At 44.9% G+C, this 20,539-nt stretch overlaps 1 protein-coding gene across 3 annotated transcripts in view; it reads left to right on the top strand.

The window, feature by feature from the left end:
• SLC22A3 (solute carrier family 22 member 3) overlaps nucleotides 1-20,539 on the top strand; it is a 205,728-nt gene that overhangs the window by 181,431 nt on the left and 3,758 nt on the right. For all 3 annotated transcript variants that reach the window (XM_069974365.1, XM_069974366.1, XM_069974367.1), the window contains exons 8-9: nucleotides 138-246; nucleotides 18,418-18,530. In XM_069974365.1, coding sequence (XP_069830466.1) covers nucleotides 138-246; nucleotides 18,418-18,530 — 222 coding nt within the window. The remainder of the gene's footprint in view (nucleotides 1-137; nucleotides 247-18,417; nucleotides 18,531-20,539) is intronic.

Raw genomic sequence — 20,539 nt, forward strand, 5'->3', positions numbered from 1 at the left:
AATGTGTATATTTTTTGGTGTAGAGAGATGCAGAGCTCCCATAGAACATTGGAGAAGCCATCGGAAAATAATTACAGACAATTGTAAAACTGAAGAAGAAATAATCAGCTTGTAAACTCCTGTTTTCTTATCTGCAGATCTCTTATGGCTGAAAATAACCCTGGCAACTCTAGGACGGCTGGGAATCACCATGGCCTTCGAAATCGTCTATTTTATAAATACAGAACTCTACCCAACACCCCTGAGGTACTATCCTATATGTCTGTATAGAGTGTTATAGAAAGGCTTGGGACACCATAGAGATTGCTGGTTTGGATAACATCTGTATGTGAGATATATATGTATATATATATATATATACTGAGTGAAGGAACGAAGCAGAAAGCGGCAACTCACCAACCAGTGCGGTTTTATTCAAGACAACCGCCGTACATCCGCTCACCGGCAATAACATCCTGAGTGTGTTGCTACGGCCGTTTCACACTTTCCGCGCGTCAACTGGCCTCGTAATACGTAATGACGTGGTTCTGCGTAGGTTAAATATCCACCCCTTCCCCACGGATATACATGACGGCAACAAAACAAAGTGCAATTAAAGTGACAGTACACCAAAACTCGATTACTGCATAATACATACAATTACACAAATACAGATAGATCGTTACGATCATTCAGTCCAAGGGGACCCAATGCTCCAGTCTTTGCGATCCACACAGCTTCTCTTTGTAGCAACACTCTCCAGCGATCTCCGCCTCTTTTAGGAGTGTGAACAATCTCCAAACCTGCGAATCGCAAAACACTGGGATCACCATCATGTTTAACCATTACATGTTCAATTAGCCTAGGGGAGCCTACACCTGACCTTGAAATGCTCCCGAAATCTAACATATATGTATCTGATGGTCTAAAAAAACCCACACGGGCACATGACTACATATACGACAAACTTACTTTTGCAGGTAATTAACTGATTGACACAATGTTCGTAACCGCCTAGATGGAAAGTTCTTGTACCCATGTTAGAATCACAGAAGCGGCAAGGCAATGCCTACACGTAAAGTTTCCTTTAGGTAATCCCTCTCTCAGCCAGGTGCCTCTCGTCTCCGGGAGCACACTGTCGCTCAGGGTATCCCCTAGGGTTTTACCCCTACGGTAGGCTATCACAGGCTTGCTTTTTGTCACCATTTTTAGATCATTGTCCGCCTCTATAATGTGCCAGTGTCTGAGGATGGCGTCATGGACCCGGCTATCCATGCTGGTATGCTTAAAGGAAAAGCAGAACCTCTCTTCCTCCCCTATTGTTCTACTTCTCCTCTCACCTTACTCCACTTTCTGGTAGGCTTCATCTATGGTTCTTTCTGGGTAACCCTTCTCTATCAGTCTCTTTTTTAAATCGACAGCCTGGATTAGATAGGTCTCACGACGGCTATTAATCCTCTTCAGTCTTGTGAACTGTCCTACCGGGACAGCCGGGATCAGGATGATAGCGGTTATAATGCAGAAGAGAATTAGTAGCCGTCTCCTTCCTATACCCCTGAGTCATGAGGGTCCCATCTACTGCTACCACTACTGTGTCCAAAAATACTAACAATTCACCGCCAAACTTAGCTGTGAAGAACATGTTGGAGTTATTGGTGGAATTGAGATGGTGCACAAAATTAGAGAAATCCTCTGGGGTCCCAGTCCATACCATGAAGGTGTCGTCCACATATTTGTGGTACGACCTTACGTATTTCATGTACATATTCCTCGGAGTATTAATGTACTCCTTCTCAAATGCTACGAGGAATAAATTAGCGTAAGTACACGATACAGGGGTGCCTATCGCAGTGCCGGTAGTCAGGAGGTACCAATCCTCTTCATGGTATGGACTGGGACCCCGGAGGATTTCTCTAATTTTGTGCACCATCTCAATTCCACCAATAACTCCAACATGTTCTTCACAGCTAAGTTTGGCGGTGAACTGTTGGTATTTTTGGACACAGTAGTGGTAGCAGTAGATGGGACCCTCATGACTCAGGGGTATAGGAAGGAGACGGCTACTAATTCTCTTCTGCATTATAACCGCTATCATCCTGATCCCGGCTGTCCCGGTAGGACAGTTCACAAGACTGAAGAGGATTAATAGCCGTCGTGAGACCTATCTGAGCCAGGCTGTCGATTTAAAAAAGAGACTGATAGAGAAGGGTTACCCAGAAAGAACCATAGATGAAGCCTACCAGAAAGGTGAGAGGAGAAGTAGAACAATAGGGGAGGAAGAGAGGTTCTGCTTTTCCTTTAAGCATACCAGCATGGATAGCCGGGTCCGTGCCGCCATCCTCAGACACTGGCACATTATAGAGGCGGACAATGATCTAAAAATGGTGACAAAAAGCAAGCCTGTGATAGCCTACCGTAGGGGTAAAACCAGGGGCGGATTAACTTGACCATAGGCCACGGGCTGTTCACCAAGCCTGGGCCCCCCCACCCCACTGTAATTATGGCAGTGGTGTGGTGTTCATAGTACAGGGTAGATAATGTCATAATGCCCTGATTTGTGAAAAATTGCTGTTAAAAACCATAGATTTTTTGTAAATCATGACAGAACTGTAGTCCGGAGACAATACACCACTAAAAGTGTAAGTCTTTTTGGGTGGCCTTGGCCCCCCAGGAGCTCAGGGCCCCGGGCTACCGCCCAAAAAGGACCTGTTATAATCCGCTACCGGGTAAAACCCTAGGGGATACCCTGAGCGACAGTGTGCTCCCGGAGACGAGAGGCACCTGGCTGAGAGAGGGATTACCTAAAGGAAACTTTACGTGTAGGCATTGCCGCTTCTGTGATTCTAACATGGGTACAAGAACTTTCCATCTAGGCGGTTACGAACATTGTGTCAATCAGTTAATTACCTGCAAAAGTAAGTTTGTCGTATATGTAGTCATGTGCCCGTGTGTGGGTTTTTTTAGACCATCAGATATTTATATGTTAGATTTCGGGAGCATTTCAAGGTCAGGTGTAGGCTCCCCTAGGCTAATTGAACATGTAATGGTTAAACATGATGGTGATCCCAGTGTTTTGCGATTCGCAGGTTTGGAGATTGTTCACACTCCTAAAAGAGGCGGAGATCGCTGGAGAGTGTTGCTACAAAGAGAAGCTGTGTGGATCGCAAAGACTGGAGCATTGGGTCCCCTTGGACTGAATGATCGTAACGATCTATCTGTATTTGTGTAATTGTATGTATTATGCAGTAATCGAGTTTTGGTGTACTGTCACTTTAATTGCACTTTGTTTTGTTGCCGTCATGTATATCCGTGGGGAAGGGGTGGATATTTAACCTACGCACGTCATTACGTATTACAAGGCCAGTTGAAGCGCGGAAAGCGTGAAACGGCCGTAGCCTCAGTGCAACACACTCAGGATGTTATTGCCGGTGAGCGGATGTACGGCGGTTGTCTTGAATAAAACCGCACTGGTTGGTGAGTTGCCGCTTTCTGCTTCGTTCCTTCACTCTGTGTAACAGATGATCTTTATGCAGAGCACCACCTGTTAAAGTGCAAAAGACTCCACACATGCCAAGACTGCACGCTAGCAGCCCCCCCCCCATATCGTATGTCAAAGGGACAGTGCCAAGCGCTCCACAGTGTATATATATATATATATATATATATCACCTGTATGTGACTACAAGTGTTGATGGAACTGTTCGAGAAAATCAAGATGTTCAACTCGAACATAACTTTTCTCGAACTGAACATTTTACTGTTTGTTCGAGTTAGCGGTTGAGCGACTTTTTTGCCAGCCAATCAGTGCAGAGAAGAATCGTCATTGCTGAGATGTAAGGGTCTCGTTGTCTGCTAAAATCACATGACTATGTCACATAAAAGTCACTGTGCCGCGTTCTGGGCGCCATTTTCTTCTCATTCGGCATGCTGTGTGGATGTCAATCTCAGTGCAGCATCGTCTGCCTGCACGCTGCCATTTCCATTAATCAATGTGCTGCGTTCTGGGCGCCATTTTCTCCTCCCTCACTGACTGTGCTGTACAGGCGGCTATCACAGTGTAGCATCGTCTGACTGCATGCTGCCATTTCCATTAATCAATGTGCTGCGTTCTGGGCGCCATTTTCTCCTCACTGACTGTGCTGTACAGGCGGCTATCACAGTGTAGCATCGTCTGACTGCATGCAGCCATTTTGAGTAGTCACTGTGCAGCTTTCTGGACGCCATTGTCTCCTCACTCACTTTTCTGTACAGACGCCTATCCCACAGATTAGTGATATTAGAGTCATGCTGCATTTACACAGAGCGATAATTCGCCCAATCGATCGTTTAACGATTTTGAAGCAACGATTTGGGTTTTATAACAATCAGCATTTAGACTAATAAATCGTTAGAAAAATCGTTAGAAAATTCATAAGAAAAATTGTTATTGCGATCATTTTTAAGATCACTTAAGCCCATCTTTTACATAGGGTGAATCTTTGAAAGACTGTTTACACAAAGCGATCTGTGAATTTTTAGCGAACAATGAACAACGATTTGAGAACATGCTAAAAGATCAAAATGAACTTTTTCTCGCTCGTTGCTTGATCGTTTGCTGTGTTTACACGGAAAGATTACCGCTCAAATGCAATCGTTATTGTTAAAATTCGAGCGATAATCGTTCCGTGTAAACGCAGCAATAGGCATTAAGATTAGAGAGATTAATGGTGTGTTCATCATAGTTACACTAGCATATTTGCAACAAGCATTTTCCTGTCCATAGACACCATTGCAGCCACAGCAATAATTATCTTTGGGATTGCAGGCTGCATATTGGATTTGGCAATCTATACATTGTGCCTAAAAGTGTATATCTGTTATACAGTAACTAAACGTACATTTCATTTGTGTACGTGAGTTATTACAGTTCTATTCCTATAAACTGCAAAAGGTCCCCTGTGAGGGAAAATACGAAATAGTACACATCTCTTATACAGTGATTAACCCCTTCCCTCCTGGGCATATTTTCGTTTTTGCGTTTTCGTTTTTCCCCCCTCTGGTTTAAAAGGCCATAGCAGTTGCATTTTTCACCTACAGACCCACATGAGCCCTTATTTTTTGTGCAACTAATTGTACTTTGCAATGGCAGACTTAATTTTTGCATAAAATATATTGTGAAACCAGAAAAAAATATATATGCACAGTGAAATTGAAAATAAAACGCAATATTTTTTATTTGGGGTGGTTTTGTGTTTACGCCATGCACCATATGGTAAAACTGACATGTTATATATGTTCCTCAGGTTTTTACGATTACAACGATATTATTTATTTTAATATTTTATATTATTTGATGGCTTGTAAAAAATCTAAACCTTTCAAAAAATCTAATCGCTCCATTCCCAGGCTTATAGCGCTTTTATCCTTTGGTCTATGGGGCTGTGTGAGGTGTCATTTTTTGCGCCATGATGTGATCTTTCTATCGGTACCTTACTTAAGTAAATGGGACTTTTTGATCGCTTTTTATCACAATTTTTCAGAATTTGATGCAACCAAAATTGCATAATTTTGCACTTTTTTGCGCTTACGCCGTTTACCGTACATGATCAGGAATGTGATAATTTAATATTTCGGGCGATTATGCACGCAGCGATGTCAAATATATTTGTTTATTTTTATTTATAAAATGGGAAAAGGGGGGTGATTCACACTTTTATTAGGGGAGGGGATATTTTATTATTAAAAACACTTTTTTTCCCACTAACAGTAATTAGAAGCCCCCTGGGGGACTTCTATATACACAGCACTGATCACCCTGGGCGACTTCTATATACACAGCACTGATCTCCCTGGGCGACTTATATACACAGCACTGATCTCCCTGGGCGACTCCTATACACACAGCACTGATCTCCCTGGGCGACTTCTATATACACAGCACTGATCTCCCTGGGGGACTTATATACACAGCACTGATCTCCCTGGGCGACTCCTATACACACAGCACTGATCTCCCTGGGGGACTTCTATATACACAGCACTGATCTCCCTGGGGGACTTGTATATACACAGCACTGATCTCCCTGGGGGACTTGTATATACACAGCACTGATCTCCCTGGGGGACTTATATACACAGCACTGATCTCCCTGGGGGACTTCTATATACACAGCACTGATCTCCCTGTGGGACTTATATACACAGCACTGATCTCCCTGGGGGACTTCTATATACACAGCACTGATCTCCCTGGGGGACTTCTATATACACAGCACTGATCCCTGGGGGACTTCTATATACACAGCACTGATCTCCCTGGGGGACTTATATACACAGCACTGATCTCCCTGGGGGACTTGTATATACACAGCACTGATCCCTGGGGGACTTGTATATACACAGCACTGATCTCCCTGGGGGACTTGTATATACACAGCACTGATCTCCCTGGGGGACTTGTATATACACAGCACTGATCTCCCTGGGGGACTTCTATATACACAGCACTGATGTCCCTGGGGGACTTCTATATACACAGCACTGATCTCCCTGGGGGACTTCTATATACACAGCACTGATCTCCCTGGGGGACTTCTATATACACAGCACTGATCTCCCATTGAGATAAATGCTGTGTATATAATAGAGCACCGATCCATCAGATCGGTGCTCTATTACAATGGTCTGCAGCACACCATCTAAATAGATTGCCGAGCCAGGATCAGCGTCATTCTGACGCTGAGCCCCAGCCGGCTCAGTACACCGGATCTCCCCTCTGCGATGCGGGAAGGAGATCCGGCCACTAGACACCAGGGAGAGGGGGACACAAGACAGTTAGATGCAGCTGTCATGTTTGACAGCTGCATCTAACTGTCCTAATTAGCGGGCGCTGCCGATTGGCGGCACCCACTAATAGTTGCGGTCCAGTGCTGTAAGCAGTAAGCAGCCGGGATTGCGTCGGTTCAGAGCGGGGCCACGGCCCAGCCCCTCTCTGAACCTCCCCAACCCCCCGCAGGAGATGCCGGTACGTCCTGCGGAGGGAAGGGGTTAAACATACATCTCGTTTGTGTATGTGCATTTCTTCACTGATTACAACGGTATTCCTAGAAGCTAAAATACGTTCTTTGTTAGTCATAAAAAAATACGGAATCCTTCACATCTGTTATACCCAGTAATTAATTGTACATCTGATTTGTTTACGTGGATTTATCGAGACTGGGTAGATCTGTTGGATTTTTTTGTTTTGTTGTATCTTCTATCTAACATTTTATATCCTATCTTGTGAACATGGTGAGAAGCAGAGGTGGTAGGCGAGCAGTATCAGGTGTAGGAAGGGGAGATAGAGGTAGTGCACCAGGCTTCCAGTGCTCCGGCCAACATACAAGCGAGAACATGGTCAGGAGCAGGACCGTCAGGCCTGTCCTCTCTTGCACAGTTTCCTGTGCGCCTTATTAATGAACAGCGTTGTCAATCTGTTCTTCAGTGGTTATCGGACCCTGAATCAAGCGCTTTGACCTCCTCTTCCTCTCAGTCACGGCCACAAATGTCATAATCATCATTGCAGTCCAACTGGAAGCAAACATGGTAGAATGTCCCTCCCCAATATACAGGCCACTGAAAATAATCCACATTCTGAAGAGCTCTTTGACCTCACAATGCAGTTAGGGTCAGAAGGAATGTTCAAAAGGTCAAGAGGCCAAAGAAGATGATTTAGTCTGCTCTGACGCCCAATGGCTGATGCCCTCAGAGGAGGATCGGGAAGCTGGTCTGTCGTCAGAAATACCGAACGGTCATCAATACCTAAAAGTGCCTGTGGCTTCTATCCCGCAGTTTGAGGATGTAGACTGTCAGATAGAGGAAGTCACCTGTCATGACGATGATGATGATATGTCAGATCCGACGTGGTCTTTGGAGCAAAAGATGCCGAGGGCATCATCAGTGGAGGATGAGTTAGGTGCATAGGTGCGGGTCCCACCCAAGAAAGGGAGAGGGCAGTCGCACAAGTCCGCTGATATTACTGCGCCAGCCATGGTCAGTGGTGGCAGCGGGGAGACTGCTACTAGGTTTTCGCCGTCTAAGAGGTCCTGAACCTGTGAAGCCTCGGCCTTTTTTGATCAAGCCTCTGATTTTCCTACTGAGGTGATTTGTCGTATTTGCCGGCAACGCGTCAGTAGAGGAGAAAATGAAAAGTGTTTAATTACCACGAGTATGACCAGGCACATGCAGGGAAAGCAGAAATTGCTGTGGAATAGTCAGAGAGAATAGGACACACAGGTCCTGCGCTTCCAACTACCGTCACATCTACTGCCTCCTCCTCCACTTTCAAGGAGGTGTGGGAGCATAAGAAATGCTTTCACCCCAACCAAACCAAAGCCAAAAAGCTAAATATCGCCATTGCCAGTCTGTTGGCTTTGGAATTGTTGCCTTTCCGCCTGGTGGACACAAATGGCTTCTGCCACGTTCTGGCCCTGGCATGTCCCCAGTATCAGATACCTAGCAGGCATTTCTTTGCAAGAAAAACTGTCCCTGCCCTGGCCCAGCACGTTGCAGAAAATATCTCAAGCTGCATCTGTGTCCACCAAGGTCCATCTCACTACAGACACATGGACCAGTAAGCGCGGTCAAGGTCGTTACATATCCTTGACTGCTCACTGGGTGACTTTGGTGGCTGACGCTGCCTCTGGTGCCTTTAGGTCTCCGTCGACATTCTCCAAAACTGCTGGGATGGTGCACAGGCAGGATCCCCAAACTCAACAGGTAGCATCATGTGCGCCATCCTTGCCAGTTTTGAAGAGTCCACCAAAATGGTCAGTTGAGACGATTCCCTTATCAGCATCACCGTTTTGGTGATATTTTTACTGGAACAAGCGTTGGGCACTTTGTGGCAGCAGGTCTCGGCAGTAATGGAGGAGGATGAGGAGGTGGCAGACACAGAACCTTACTCACCGGAGAATGCAGATGACCCAACTGTTACACAGTTGTATAGGTCCCTTTAGGCACTGGTTCTAAGTCGAGGGCGGGTGCAGGCCGGCAATACAGCTCCCACGGTAGAGCGCATGAGGCTAGCCAGGCCTCTGGTGACGGTCAGGAGGAAACTCTATGGTTTGCATAGAGTGGTCTGCAGCCCTGTACTCTGACCCAGGAAGACTCCCTCACCTTCCAAATCATAGCAGATCCACTTCAGGCTGGGGCTTACATCAGAGGACAGGACTGTGGAGGTAATCTCTCCATAGCTGTAACCCCTCTCTCCCCGGACAGTGAGCGCTGGATGTATGTGCCCACATCTGCCCTGCTCATTCCTTCCTGCTCCCTGTAGTCTCTGTCAGTCCTGATTGGTCCATGCTGAATACACACCCCCTTCCCCATTGCTGTCATGTGACCACACAGACCTCTGACAGCAGCCCTGTTTCTCTATTCTAGCCTGTTGTACTACGCTACTGCATTATGGGGATCTGCAGCTCCATTCTTTACCTACAAGCTGCTGCTGATGTGTTATCAGGGTTATACAGTTACTATACATTATATACCACATGCTGCTATACTGTACAGTAACTTATATATCACATATCCAGCTGCTGTGTTATCAGGGTTATACAGTTACTATACATTATACATCACATGCTGCTATACTGTACAGTAACTTATATATCACATATCCAGCTGCAGTGTTATCAGGGTTATACAGTTACTATACATTATATAATACATGCTGCTATACTGTACAGTAACTTATATATCACATATCCAGCTGCTGCTGTGTTATCAGGGTTATACAGTTACTATACATTATACACCACATGCTGCTATACTGTACAGTAACTTATATATCACATATCCAGCTGCTGCAGTGTTATCAGGGTTATTCAGTTACTATACATTATACACCACATGCCGATTCCTATACTGTACAGTAACTATATATCACATATCCAGCTGCAGTGTTATCAGGGTTATACAGTTACTATACATTATATACCACATGCTGCTATACTGTACAGTAACTTATATACCACATATCCAGCTGCTGTGTTATCAGGGTTATACAGTTACTATACATTATACACCACATGCTGCTATACTGTACAGTAACTTATATATCACATATCCAGCTGCTGCAGTGTTATCAGGGTTATACAGTTACTATACATTATATACCACATGCTGCTATACTGTACAGTAACTTATATATCACATATCCAGCTGCTGCTGTGTTATCAGGGTTATACAGTTACTATACATTATACACCACATGCTGATTGCTATACTGTACAGTAACTTATATATCACATATCCAGCTGCTGTGTTATCAGGGTTATACAGTTACTATACATTATACACCACATGCTGCTATACTAAACAGTAACTTATATATCACATATCCAGCTGCTGCTGTGTTATCAGGGTTATACAGTTACTATACATTATATACCACATGCTGCTATACTGTACAGTAACTTATATATCACATATCCAGCTGCTGCTGTGTTATCAGGGTTATACAGTTACTATACATTCTATACCACATGCTGCTATACTGTACAATAACTTATATATCACATATCCAGCTGCTGCTGTGTTATCAGGGTTATACAGTTACTATACATTATATACCACATGCTGCTATACTGTACAGTAACTTATATATCACATATCCAGCTGCTGTGTTATCAGGGTTATACAGTTACTATATATTATATACCACATGCTGCTATACTGTACAGTAACTTATATATCACATATATAGCAGCTGCAGCATATACCTGACAAGTGCCTGCCCTGCTCCAATCCATTCCCCGTAACAGTCATGAAGTGCCCACCCTGCTCCGATCCATTCCCCGTAACTGTCATGAAGTGCCCGCTCTGCTCCGATCAGTGGCTCAGACCTTAGAGTTCCTGTTGGCTGCTATATTTCAGCTATTTGCATATGTGCTGTGATTGGCTGTTAGTGTTTACAGTGTGGCCATTATTTTCATTGAGCCATTATTTCCTATGGGAAATTAGGGGTCTTTAAAAGTAAATTTCTTAAAAATGACAAATTCGATCGAAACCAAAAATAGATAGCACACCTGTCACTGCCGAGGGCTTCGGAACGCAGTTTGAACAGAGTCTGTGCGCAAAGCAGTTCAGGCTTTATTAATCGCAGAGGAATGGCTGGAAGAAGAAGAATTCGGATTACAATATAGGGATATTTTTTAAGCACTATAATAAAGAGAGTGTTTTATTGGGAACTGGCCTAATTTTTGTTCTTCTCAGTGTATATATCCCCATATTTCCCAATAATTATACTATCTCTCCCCTTTATACGTCTCTTCTCCAGACTTAACAACTGTCATTCTTTCTATCTCCTCCTTTCCCCTTAGTTCAGTTGCTGCCTTCAGTGTCGAACTGGCCCACCAGAGGATCGGAGGCAGGCAGAGCCGTATTTACCACTAGGCACCCGTGGTCCGATGCTTAGGGCAGCACCAGGGACCAGGGGGAAAGAAACAACTTTTTTTTTTTTCTTAAAGTCTCCCACATCCCATTCAGACTTGCCAGTAAATCTTGTGTCTTTTCGAGGAGGGGCTGGGGGGGTTATGGTGATATTAGTCAGGTCTGGTATAGTGGTGCTATTCAGTCACAGTATGTCGGTATTGGTCAGGTCTGGTGTGGCGGTGTTATCCAGGCACAGTATGGCGGTATTGGTCAGGTATGGTGTGGCAGTGTTATGCAGGGCTCCAGATGGCGACCAAAATGGTCGCCAATGCGACCGACATTTTGCAAATGGCGACCAGATTTATTAATCTGGGCGCCATTTGCGACTGGCCCCGGCGGCAGCGCGCTGTCTCTTTAAGATGCGCGGCTGATGCGCGGCTGCCGGGGGTGTCCCGTCCTATCCCCGGCAGCGCGGCGCATCAGTGAGCTGCCTGGGGCCCTGACTTCCGGCACAGGAAGCGCGCGTCAGAGACGCTTCCTGTGTCAGAAGTCACAGCCCCGGCGTACAGGGAGCTCACTGACGCGCCGCGCTGCCGGGGATAGGACGGGACACCCCCGGCAGCCGCGCATCAGCCGGGAACAGCGGCTGAAGAAGAAGAGGATCGCCGGGGGAGCGGGTTGTCAGGTGAGTTTGTGTGTTTGTTTTTTTTAAATATTGCTTAGCATAGAGGAAAGGGGGGGCATCTATAATGGGGGGAAGAGAAGGGGGGGGCATCTATAATGGGGGGAAGAGAAGGGGGGCATCTATAATGGGGGGAGAGGGGGCATCTATAATGGGGGGGAGGAGGGGGCATCTATAATGGGGGGGAGAAGAGGGGGCATCTATAATGGGGGGGGAGAAGAGGGGGCATCTATAATGGGGGGGAGAAGAGGGGGCATCTATAATGGGGGGGAGAAGAGGGGGTATCTATAATGGGGGGGAGAAGAGGGGGCATCTATAATGGGGGGGAGAAGAGGGGGCATCTATAATGGGGGGGAGAAGAGGGGGCATCTATAATGGGGGGGAGAAGAGGGGGCATCTATAATGGGGGGGAGAAGAGGGGGCATCTATAAGGGGGGGAGAAGAGGGGGTATCTATAATGGGGGGAGGAGGGGGCATCTATAATGGGGGTAGAGGGGGTCATCTATAAGGACAGGGGGCCATCTATAATGGGGGGGAGAAGAGGGGGCATCTATAATGGGGGGGGAGAAGAGGGGGCATCTATAATGGGGGGGAGAAGAGGGGGCATCTATAATGGGGGGGAGAAGAGGGGGCATCTATAATGGGGGGGAGAAGAGGGGGCATCTATAAGGGGGGGGGAAGAGGGGGTATCTATAATGGGAGGAGGGGGCATCTATAATGGGGGTAGAGGGGGTCATCTATAAGGGGAGGGGGCCATCTATAAGTGTAGGGCAAACTGGCTGCAGACACTGGAGATAGATATATGCACATATTATTATTATCAGGGCCCCTCAGGTGTCTGTATTGTAGGGGGTCACTTGCATTAGTCACTAGGTGAGAGATATATCTATCTATATACACATCTTGTGGGGGGTCACTATGGCTGCAGTCATAAGTCTAGCTCAGTATGTATAGACTGTTGCAAGCTTTTAAAGGGAACCTGTCACCCCCGGTGACGGGGTGACAGGCTCCCAACCCCCCGTTAGAACCCCCTATACTCACCTGATCCCGCCGGGTCCCGCTTCTGAAGATGGTCGGGTCACGGAGATCTCAGCCGCTGCAGCCCGGCGTGCGCTGAGAGATGAGTCCAACGCTCATAGAGAATGACGGGAGAGTCCAGCGCTCCATCATTCTCTATGAGGGTTGGACTCATCTCTCAGTGTGCGCGTCAGGCTGCAGCGGCTGAGATCTCCGTGACCCGACCATCTTCAGAAGCGGGACCCGGCGCGATGAGGTAAGTATAGGGGGCTCTAACGGGGGGTTGGGAGCCTGTCACCCCGGCACGGGGGTCGACAGGTTCCCTTTAAGTTCAAGTTCAGAAGAGTAAGCCTCATTAATAGGCTAGCCAAGTGAGGCTGAAGTACTGAGTCAGACTGGATATGGTTGTCAGACTGGATATGGTTGTCAAGTTGCAAGTTTCCATGTTGAACGTTTTCAAACTAAGAAAAGAGAGAATCTAAAGGAGGAGGAGGAGGAGGCTGCTGCGGCCTCTGCACACAGTAAGGGAGGAGGAGGCTGCCGCGGCCTCTGCACACAGTAAAGGAGGAGGAGGCTGCTGCCGCGGCCTCTGCACACAGTAAGTCCCATTTACCATAACATTAATTTTACATGGTTTCAAATGTTGGCGACCAAATATTCTATTTGGCGCCTAAATTTTTCAGGTTAGGAGCCAATGGCTCCTAGGTAAATTTTTTAGTCTGGAGCCCTGTTATGCAGTCACAGTATAGTGGTATGGGGGTGTTCTCCAGTCACAGTATGGCTGTACCAGGTCTGGTGTGGCGGTGTTATCCAATCACAGTATGGTGGTATTGGTTAGGTCTGGTATGGCAGTGTTATCCAGTCACAGTATGACAGTATTGTTCAGGTCTGGTGTGGCGGTGTTATCCAGTCACAGTATGGCGGCATTGGTCAAGTCTGGTATGGCGGTGTTATCAGGGCCGGTTTTAGACTAGATGTGGCCCTGGGCGAAGTTAAAGGTGGGGCCCCAAATGCTGAAATATTTTAGCAACAATTTAAGGTCCCCATACATGTTACTCTTTTGTTGCTGGTACCTGTTGCTCCTGGTGGGTTCGGCCATCAGCGTAAGGTGTATGGGGCTCTCTGGACAGTCCTCTGACAGATGATATCAGTGGACATAGGGGGTAGAGCTTGATGGAAAATCAACGCCCAACCTCTTTGTTCTCAGAGAGATAAGCCGGCATCAGATCTGTATGGCTATGGCTTTCCCCTCTCATAGAGAACACAGGAACACTCAGATGTGCCAAATTTCTGTGTATGGGGAGGACGGGACCGGATGGGACAGATAATTGTCAGCTGAAGGATTGTTCAGCCAGCAGTTATTGGAAGTGTACGGCCACTTTTAAGGCCGTATTACACGGCCTGATATTCCGCAGAAGCGAGCGCCAATCTGGTAGAATGGAGCTCGCTTAGAGAGCCTACTACATGGCTCTTTTATGATGCAGCAAAAGCTATGGAGGAGATTTATCAAACTGGTGTAAAGAAGAATTGGCTCAGTTGCCCCTAGCAACCAATCAGATTCCACCTACTTAGAATGTGAGTAATGAAAGGTGGAATCTGATTGGTTGCTAGGGGCAACTGAGCAAGTTTCATTTTACACCATGTTTGATAAATTTCCCCCCCTATGTGTATATATACAGTATATCATTAGTGATGTGTGTGCAATCCTTGCTGTATATAGTAAACAATAAAGATATATACTACCTGATTAAGGTCCCCCGGTGTCCTCAGGCCTTGTCTGTGATATATACTACCTGATCATGTTCCCCAGTGTCCTCTCAGAGCGATAGCGTCCTGATTCGGACAATTTTCGCTCCATGTATTAGGGCCCTTACTCAGTTCAGAAGGTTACATGCCGGGACTGCCGCTATATGCCAGGACTGCCGCTACATGTCAGGACTGCAGCTACATTATGGGTCTGCCGCTACATGTCGGGACTGCCGCTACATGTCGGGACTGCCGCTACATGTCAGGACTGCCGCTACATGTCAGGACTGCCGCTACATGTCAGGACTTCCGCTACATGTCGGGACTGCCGCTACATGTCGGGACTGCCGCTACATGCCGGGACTGCCCCTACATGCCGGGACTGCCGCTACATTATGGGACTGCCCCTACATTATGGGACTGCCCCTACATGGCAGGACTGCCGCTACATTCTGGGACTGCCGCTACATTCTGGGACTGCCGCTACATTATGGGACTGCCACTACATGCCAGGACTGCCGCTAGTGGTGTAAACACAAGAACTATTTATATGAATTGCATTAAAAAAATAAAATAAAAAAATCACTATAATCAGGACCAAATATTACCTCCATACCGTTATTGAAGAAAACACACTATATATAGGCCAATATTATCACCATAAAGTGACCGCCCCATAATGACTTTATATACACTATATACAGACCAATATTACCGCCATAGAGTGACCGCCACATAACTCTATATACACACTATATACAGACCAATATTACCGCCATAGATTGACCACTGCATAATGACTCTGTATCCAGACCAATATTATGTGGCGATCACTCTATGGCTGTACTATTGGTCTGTATATAGTGTATATAGTCATTATGTGGTGGTCACTGTATGGCGGTAATATTGGTCTGTATATAGTGTCATTATGTGGTAGTCAATCTATGGCAGTAATGACTATATATACACTATATACAGAGCAATATTAATGCCAAAGAGTGACCACCTGCATAATGACTCTATATACAGACCAATATTACCGCCATACAGTGACCACCACCTAAGGACTGAATACCACCTTATTTTTTTTTCTCACCGTATTGCCTTATATACATAGGAGCTGCAGCCAATCAGCGGCCTCAGTGGTCACCTGCAGCAATTACATAGGACTGATGAGGCCAGAGAATGGCTGCAGCTCCTATATACAGTCTATTCACCTCAACACTTGGAGTCAGCAGTGCTAATACACACACACCATTATATATATATATATATATATATATATATATATATATATATATATACACACACACACACCATTTTATATATATATATAATATATATATATATATATATATACACACACACCATTATATATATATATATATAATATATATATATATATATATATATATATATATACACACACACACCATTTTATATATATATATATATATATATAAAAAATTGAACACGAGGACGGCACTCCAGTAGTGTATAGTGAGGATTTATTCACCCAATCACAAACAGCTATATATATATATATATATATATATATATATATATATATACACACACACACACAGCTATATATATATATATATATATATATATATATACACACACACACCATTATATATATATATATATATATATATATATATATATATATATATATATATATACATATACACACACACACACACACACACATCCATGAAAACACATTATACAGATACAAACCATCCAGCCCACACACTACACACAGGACATGTAACACACACTACATTCATGCATTATACACCTACATTCATACACATTACACACTACATGTACAGTATACTTACCCCCTCTAGCATGCTGGTTGTAGTGGTGAATCCCCCTCATGTTCCTTGCAGCAGCAGCAGGCTGTCATCCTCACCCGGCAGCCCTCTCCTCCATCGTCCCGACAGCTCCACACCAGAGCAGGAAGTCACGTGCAGTAAGAGGAGCTGGAGGGAGGGGGAGGGGGAGCTACACACACGGAGCAGACACCAGCCCTGCGTCCTGCAGCCTCTGCGTGACCCCTGATGGCAGCAGCCGGGGATCACTGCCAGACGCTGCAGGACGCTGTCTGTGCTCTCCTCTCCTACTGGAAGTGCGGGAGGGGGCCCCTGGGGGATGGGGGCCCTGGGCATTTGCCCTGCTTGCCCCCCCCTAACGCCGGCCATGGGTGTTATCCAGTCACAGTATGGCGGCATTGGTCAGGTCTGGTGTGTCAGTGTTATCCAATCACAGTATGGCGGTATTGGTCAGGTCTGGTGTGTCAGTGTTATCCAATCACAGTATGGCGGTATTGGTCAGGTCTGGTGTGGCGGTGTTCTCCAGTCACAGTATGGCGGTATTGGTCAGGTCTGGTGTGGCGGTGTTATCCAGTCACAGTATGGTGGTATTGGTCAGGTCTGGTGTGGCGGTGTTATCCAGTCACAGTATAGTGGTATGGGGGTGTTATCCAATCACAGTATGGCTGTACCAGGTCTGGTGTGGCGGTGGTAAATGTGACGCCTGGAGCTGTTACCTACCAATCTACCAATCGTGTGGTGAGGATTTGGTTGGACAATATGCAGACGCCTCTAATCATTGATCAATGTTGAAATTTGTTCATGTTTTAAGCCGTTAAAAACTATGAAAAACGCAATTCAATGTTTCTCCATGTAGAGAAATGCCTGTGGTCGAAACCAGGCTCCCCCACGCTTCCCAAGATGGCGTCTTCAGGTTCAGTGCCTAGAGCAGCAGCAGCTGGTAGTGCGGCCCTGGCTCTAGGACGTCCTTTCCATGAATCCAGTTCCAGAGCTGACCAGCGTCCACCACATGGAGGCGCACAAAGCTTTATATACATATATAGCCAGTGGCGTAGCTACCATAGAGGCAGGGAAGGCGGTTGCTATGGGGCCCGTGGAGGGAGGGGGCCCAGGGAAGATAAGAGCCTCCTGTATCCTTTGGCTTAACCCCTTATTTACTGCAGTGTAAGTGACCCAGTGTTCTCGTACATGCTGCAACACAAACAAAGGGTTAATACAGAAGACAATTAGCTCTCTGCCTGACTACTCTGATAACCTCTGACCTCTGTTCTCTGAGCTCCTGCAGAGGTCAGGGGTTATCAGTGCAGGAGTAGTGAAGGAGAGAGCTAATTGTCTTCTGCATTAACCCTTTGTTTGTGTTGCAGCATGTAAGAGAACACTGGGTCACTTACACACTGCAGTAAATAAAGGGTTAAGCAGAAGGTAGTCTGCTCCTGCATCTATGTATATAACCATAGGATTCTGCCTCTGGCCACAAGAGAATTTTTTATTTTTTTTTGGCCACATCACCGAGTGTATATGTGTATGTGTGAGATATATATTAGTGTGTAGGGGAGGGGGGCCCCATACAGTTTTTTTGCTATGGGGTCCCGTGAATCCTAGCTACGCCCCTGTATATAGCGGTAACATTATATCCATGTCCTAAGCGGGTTATATACATGACGGCCCATGTGGCCTATGGTTTCCATCATGTATGTTATATATATTATACTTATTTAACAGTCTTATATTTCTCTGATTTTCGCCTTTCCCTCATTACAGAAACTTTGGTGTGTCCCTGTGTTCGGGGATGTGCGACCTTGGAGGGATCATTGCCCCATTTTTACTTTTTCGATTAGCAGAATTATGGGTGGAACTTCCCCTCATTATATTTGGTAAGTTGTCAATCACAGCGTACGGGTGGGAACACCGGAACAATCCGTGATATCCGTAACTGATCACATCGCTGTCTTCATTGTCACTTCTGTGGATTCAGTGGGAGATGATAGTGAGGAGCTGATGGGGTATATGGGATATAGGGATAATGGGATTTATGGGAGGGAGGGATAATGGGGTATATGGGATATAGGGATAATGGGGTATATGGGAGAGGGGCTATATGGGAGAGAGGGATAATGGGATATAGGGATAATGGGGTATATGGGATATAGGGATAATGGGGTATATGGGATATAGGGATAATGGGGTATATGGGAGAGAGGGATAATGGAGTATATGGGATATAGGGATAATGGAGTATATGGGATATAGGGATAATGGGGTATATGGGATATAGGGATAATGGGGTATATGGGATATAGGGATAATGGGGTATATGGGAGAGAGGGATAATGGAGTATATGGGATATAGGGATAATGGGGTATATGGGAGAGGGATAATGGGGTATATGGGATATAGGGATAATGGGGTATATGGGATATAGGGATAATGGGATTTATGGGAGGGAGGGATAATGGGGTATATGGGATATAGGGATAATGGGGTATATGGGATATAGGGATAATGGGGTATATGGGATATAGGGATAATGGGGTATATGGGATATAGGGATAATGGGGTATATGGGATATAGGGATAATGGGATTTATGGGAGGGAGGGATAATGGGGTATATGGGATATAGGGATAATGGGGTATATGGGAGAGGGGCTATATGGGAGAGAGGGATAATGGGATATAGGGATAATGGGGTATATGGGATATAGGGATAATGGGGTATATGGGATATAGGGATAATGGAGTATATGGGATATAGGGATAATGGAGTATATGGGATATAGGGATAATGGGGTATATGGGAGAGGGATAATGGGGTATATGGGATATAGGGATAATGGGGTATATGGGATATAGGGATAATGGGGTATATGGGATATAGGGATAATGGGGTATATGGGAGAGGGATAATGGGGTATATGGGATATAGGGATAATGGGGTATATGGGATATAGGGATAATGGGGTATATGGGATATAGGGATAATGGGGTATATGGGATATAGGGATAATGGGGTATATGGGATATAGGGATAATGGGGTATATGGGAGAGGGATAATGGGGTATATGGGATATAGGGATAATGGGGTATATGGGATATAGGGATAATGGAGTATATGGGATATAGGGATAATGGGGTATATGGGATATAGGGATAATGGGGTATATGGGATATAGGGATAATGGGGTATATGGGATATAGGGATAATGGAGTATATGGGATATAGGGATAATGGGGTATATGGGATATAGGGATAATGGGGTATATGGGATATAGGGATAATGGGGTATATGGGATATAGGGATAATGGGGTATATGGGATATAGGGATAATAGAGATGAGAAGCAATGTGAGAAAATATTATTTTACTTAGAGCAGAAAGGAACTATAACTGGGAAATGCAATGGTGATGTGATAATATAGTATAATAATAATAATAATAATATAACCTGTGCAATGGTGATGTGATAATATAGTATAATAATAATAATAATAATATAACCTGTGCAATGGTGATGTGATAATATAGAATAATAATAATAATAATAATATAACCTGTGCAATGGTGATGTGATAATATAGAATAATAATAATAATAATAATAATAATAATAATAATAATATAACCTGTGCAATGGTGATGTGATAATATAGTATAATAATAATAATAATAATAATAATAATAATAATAATATAACCTGTGCAATGGTGATGTGATAATATATAATAATAATAATAATAATAATAATAATAATAATAATATAACCTGTGCAATGGTGATGTGATAATATAATAATAATAATAATAATAATAATAATATAACCTGTGCAATGGTGATGTGATAATATAGTATAATAATAATAATAATAATAATATAACCTGTGCA

This window comes from Dendropsophus ebraccatus, chromosome 6 (assembly GCF_027789765.1).
Source record: "Dendropsophus ebraccatus isolate aDenEbr1 chromosome 6, aDenEbr1.pat, whole genome shotgun sequence".
Classification (NCBI taxonomy): Eukaryota; Metazoa; Chordata; class Amphibia; order Anura; family Hylidae; genus Dendropsophus; species Dendropsophus ebraccatus.